Here is a 5,754-nt window from a genome sequence, read left to right on the forward strand (position 1 = left end):
TCGTAGGCTAGATAAAAATAATATTTCGTAGAATATCCTTTAAGGCCGTTTGAAAATACCAAGTGTGGTTGCATATACGTCCGCGTAACACAACTACACTTCTAAAAATAAAACCGGAGTATGCGTTCGCGCAACTTTGGCCCAAACTTTTCTTAATAATAATTAAGCGTCATTGATTGTGGACACGCTCGCGTGACATGATTTTGACGCATCAAACGGGCGGGTATACGTACGCGTAACCCGTCTCAAGATGATTTTCTAATTAAAAGCGGTGAACGAAACAAATGCACATAGGTTTAAAATCAGTAATTAAACAATTTTCGTAAGCCAAGTATTATCAAAGCGACCGTGCTAGAACCACGGAGCTCGGGAGTGCCTAACACCTTCTCTCGGGTTAATAGAATTCCTTACCCGGATTTCTAATTCGCAGACTGTAATAACAGAGTCATTCTTTTCCTCGATTCGGGATTAAAACCGGTGACTTGGGACACCATAAATCTCCCAAGTGGCGACTCTGATTTTTAATTAAATAAATTCCGTTTCGATTGTCACTTCAAGTTGGAAATAACTCCCTTTATTATACCCTTTACGGGGGTGTAGTAAGGAAAAAGGAGGTGTGACACTACCCGGTTCAAGAAAATGGCATCCTCGAGAAATAACAGTTGTTTAAAGAAAACCTGGGTTTACGCCAAGAAAACGCTAACTACAATTATAAAATTACAATGGCCTTAAGTGTGATCATAACAAAATATATCGCTAACAATTAAACACATGCCACAAAAATCAATTCTGACACCCCCACCTCACACTTAAGAGAGTGCACTGTCCCTAGTTGCACAATATCACAGAAGCATACAATAAATGATCATTAGTGGAGTGGGTGTCAAAAACTCCTCATCATATCTCAAGCTGCTCAGTGCTCAGATTCCTCAGTGTCCACCTCAGAAGTTCCACTATTTTCCTTATCATGCCTAGCCTTTGTTCATGCCTCTATAACACCCTTCTCCACTATATTCTTGTCAGTTGGTGGTTTCTTTGAGGGTGGCTTACCATTACCACCGGCTCCATGGCTTTTAGTTGGTGTTTTTGAGACAGCCATATCACTTGAAAAAGATACAAAACACATATTAGTAGAATGTGTAACATTGAGTCATAGTGGTATACATCGCATCCCACACTTAGCCCGAAAGTGTAAGTGTGCAACCAGGGTACAAATGTCTACTACAACTTAATTATATTAATATAAGGTTACATAGCATCACTGAAAATTCAAGTGGGTAGGACGGCGCACACGTCGTGCACGAGTCGTGCCTAAGTTGGTCGCGGGTTGACATTCGTTCTAAAATGATTGCAATTTAAGTGAAAAGACACCCAAACGGCTACCCCACACTCAGGAGATGTCCATATTACCAAAACAATGAGTCTTGCTACTCATTCTTTGCAAAACTTATCAAAATTCTCCTTCGGGCAATTTTTCGAACACATTATATGCATAATATTTACCATCATGTTTCAATGCAAGTAACATGTGTTTTGACCTTCCAATTTGAGTGAGGTGGTGGGAATTTTAGTTTCCCACCTCACTATGCACAACAACTAACAAAATCTTGAGCAAACTATGCTCCAAAATTCAAAATTCAAAATTCAAAATTCAAAATTCAATTACTCTACCAAAATGAACCATAACAAGAAAGAAGGAGAAAAACAAAATATAAACCTAAGGGAAAAACGGAGGGATCTGTTATGTGGGGGAGGGGATAGGAATAATGAAACATACAAAGAAAAAAACAATAAACCAGAACTTACCTGAGGTGTTGAGGGGAGGAGGCAGGAAAGAGTGGGAATTGGGAGCAGAAGAATGAAGAGGGGAAATGATTTTTTTTGTTGAATGAATAGGGAAATGGGGCGTTAGGGGTGCTGAATGAGGAAAAAGAATTAAAACTAACCTATTTATGAGTATAGCCGAAAAAGAAAAGAAAATTAATAAAAGAAAAAAATAATTCGCGAAGTGGGGCGCGCCATGGCCCGACTTTACTATTTTTTTGGTCAATTGCTGGCCTGGGCCACATCTGCCTTCGCACGAGGTGCGGATTTAGATAAGTCTAGTGCTGGCCATTTTTTTAGCTTTTCAAATTTAGCCATATTCGTCCTTTTGTCATGATTTCTTCACCCCGGATCATTCCAATTCGCACAATCTCATTCCTACAACATTCATAATCATGTCAATACTTCCACAATTCAAAATCAAACACGAGAAATAAAGAAAAACATAAAAATTGGGTTGCCTCCCAACAAGCGCATGATTTAACGTTGTGACACGATGAATTACAACAAGACCATGGGTTGCCTCGCATGAAGCGCCTGATTTAATATCGCGGCACGACTCGGGCTATCCTTTATCAAGGATCTTTCAAGTACAATGTCGAGATCATTTTATCTTCCTCAACCATGCCTTGATAATGTTTTAGTCTTTGCCCATTAACTTTGAACTTGCGGGAGCCATCTTTCGATGTAATATCGATGGGTGTAGTTGAATGCATCTCCACACGAAATGGTCCTGACCATCTTGACTTCAACTTGTCTGGAAACAACTTAATTATCGAATTGTATAGCAATACCATATCTCCAGGTTTAAAACTCCGCTCAAGAATATTTTTGTCATCCATCATCCTCATTCTCTCCTTGTATAGTCTTGTGCTCTCAAAATCATGGTAGAGGAATTCATCAAGCACATTTAAGTCTGTGACTCTACTTGTACCCGCAGCTTCCATATCGAGATTCAGCTGCCTCAATGCCCACAAAGCTCTATGCTCCAACTCCATGGTTAAGTGACACGCCTTCCCAAAAACTAATTTATTTGACGACATGCCAATCAGAGTTTTGAAAGCGGTACGATAGGCCCATAGTGCATCATCTAACTTTCTCGCCTAATCCGTTCTTGTAGCATTCACTTTCTTTGTCAAAACGCTCTATATCTCTCTGTTCGAAACTTCCACTTGCCCACTAGTTTGTGGGTGATATGGGGTGGCAACCTTGTGGCGCACATCATATTTTTCTAACAACTTTGCAAAGGCTCGATTGTAGAAGTGAGTGCCTCCGTCACTGATTATATGCCCTTGGAGTGCCAAATCGGGTGAATATATTCTTTCTCAAAATACCAGTGAACCCCTTTGCTTCATTTGGAGGGAGTGCCACAACTTCCACCCTTTTGACACATAGTCCACAGCTACGAGTATGTACTTGTTTTCATATGAGCTGAAAAAGGCCCCATGAAATCGATTCCCCATACACCAACACTTCCACCTCTTGAATTTGGTTCATGGGCATCGCATGTTGGCAGGAAATATTTCCGGTCCGTTGGTATTCATCATAACCCTTCACCCAGAAGTGTGCATCTTTGAACAATATCGGCCAGTAGAAGCCCGACTCCAACACTTTTGCAGCTGTCCTTACTCCCCCGAAATGGCTACCATATGGGGAAGTGTGACAAGCCTACAAAATAGAATATTGGTCTATCTCGGAAATAAATCTCCTAATCATGTTACCAACACAAATCTAAAAAAAAGGCTCATCCCGAAAGTACATATAACAATCACGGAAGAACTTTTTCTTTTGTACAGAGGATAGGTCATGGGGGATAATACTGTTTTCCGGGTAGTTTGCAATATCTGCATACCATGGCGCTACCTCAAGGCTTATGGCAACGATTGTTCATCCGGGAAAGTTTCCACGATCCCTTCTACCTCAATCTTCTTCTCCGATCCATCTAACCCGGACAAGTGATCCGCCACTTGGTTCTCTATTCTTGTTCGGTCACTGATTTCCAGGTCAAATTCTTGTAGTAGTAGCACCCATCGAATCAGGCGCAACTTTGAATCATTCTTCTCAATTAGGTACCCGAGGACAACATGGTCAGTATAAACAATTACCTTCCAGCCTATCAGGTATGACCTGAATTTGTCAAATGAGAACACCAGTGCTAGCATCTCATTTTCGGTCACAGTGTAGTTTAGTTGGACACCACTCAGGGTTTTACTTGCATAGTATACTGGGTGCATGACCTTCTCCTTTCGCAGCCCCAACACTACTACCATAGCATAATCGCTTGCATCGTACATCAACTCAATGGTTGCTCCCAGTCGGGTGCAACTACGATAGGTGCAGACATCAGCTTGTTCTTCAATTCCTCAAAAGCTACCCTGCCGTCATCATTAAACACAAAAGGGTGATCTTTTTCAAGTAATTTACACAAAGGGTTAGCAATCTTGAAAAAATCATTTATAAACCGCATGTAGAAATCGGCATGGCCAAGGAAACTTCTTATTGCCTTGACGGAAATGGGTGGTGGCAACTTTTCTATTACATCAACCTTTACACGATCCACCTCATTGCCCTTACTTGACACTAGGTGCCCCAAGACTTTACCTTCCTGTACCATAAAATGGCACTTTTCCAAGTTTAGCACCAGATTAGTCTCCATACATCTCTTCAGCACTCTTTTCAGATTCCTAAGGCAGTCATCGAACGAGTTTCCCACCACTGAGAAAGCATCCATGAAGACTTACATTATGTCCTCTACCATATCTATGAAGTTGGCCATTATGCACCTTTGGAATGTGGCAGGTGCATTGCACATGCAAAATGACATCCTCCGAAAAGCGTAGATGCCATATGGACAGGTGAATGACATTTTCTCTCTATCATCCGGGGCAATAGAGATCTGATTATACCCCTAGTATCCATCCAAAAAATGAAAAGTGGGACCTCCCTGCAAATCTATTTAGCATCTGATCAATGAACGACAAGGGAAAATGGTCTTTTCGGGTGGCCTTGTTCAATTTTCTGTAGTCCATACAAATTTGCCATCCCGTGACTCTTCTTGTTGATATCAGCTCGTTGTTCTCGTTTTGCACCACAGTCATTCCATCATTCTTTGGCACACACTGAACTGGGCTAACCCAGTTGCTGTCGAAGAGGGGGAAAATGATTCCCACATCTAACCACTTGATCACTTCCTTCTTAACAACTTCTTTCATGTTGGGGTTCAACCTTCTTTGATGTTCTCTGGAAGTTTTGTGCCCATATTCTAGTAACATCTTATGCATACAGAAAGCCGGGCTGATACCCTTAGTATCTGCAATGGTCTAACCAATTGCAACCTTGCACTCTATTAACACTTGCAAAGGCTGTTCTGCTTCCACATCCAACAAATAAGATGAGATATTAATAGGTACAGTCGAGTTTGGTCCCAAGAAAGCATACCTGAGGTGAGATGGTAGCGGTTTCAGTTCCAACTGTGGTGGATCTTCGATCGATAGCTTAGCTAGAGGGGTCTTTCTTTCTTCTAAGTGTAAAGACTTGAAAAGAAGTATCAAGTATTATTTCTTCATTATTCAGCCTCATCTTCAGCTCCCCAGTTTCACAATCAATCAGAGCTCTTCCTGTGGCCAAGAACGGACTTCCCAAAATTATTGGAATCTCCTCATCAACCTAGTAGTCTAGAATGACAAAATCTGCTAGAAACACAAACTTTCCGACTTGCACAAGTACATCGCCAAGTACACCTGATGGCCTTTTCACCGTTCGGTCTGCTAGCAGTAGTAACATGGATGTGGGCCTTGCTATTCCAATGCCTAACTTTTTATAGATAGCCAATGGCATCAGATTTATGCTCGCCTACAATCACACAATGCTTTGGCGAATGCATAGCTACCTATGGTGCATGGAATTGTGATGCTTCCAGGGTCGGATAGC

The 5,754-nt window shown here is 41.4% G+C and overlaps 1 protein-coding gene across 1 annotated transcript; it reads right to left on the reverse strand.

The window, feature by feature from the left end:
- Window positions 1-2,399: 2,399 nt before the first annotated feature.
- On the reverse strand, window positions 2,400-2,822 carry LOC109239068. The gene has a single exon (XM_019405575.1). The coding sequence runs from the start codon at window positions 2,820-2,822 to the stop codon at window positions 2,400-2,402; it is 423 nt and encodes a 140-aa protein (XP_019261120.1).
- Between the last annotated feature and the right edge of the window lie 2,932 nt (window positions 2,823-5,754).

Source organism: Nicotiana attenuata, unplaced genomic scaffold, assembly GCF_001879085.1.
Source record: "Nicotiana attenuata strain UT unplaced genomic scaffold, NIATTr2, whole genome shotgun sequence".
In the NCBI taxonomy this organism is placed as follows: domain Eukaryota; kingdom Viridiplantae; phylum Streptophyta; class Magnoliopsida; order Solanales; family Solanaceae; genus Nicotiana; species Nicotiana attenuata.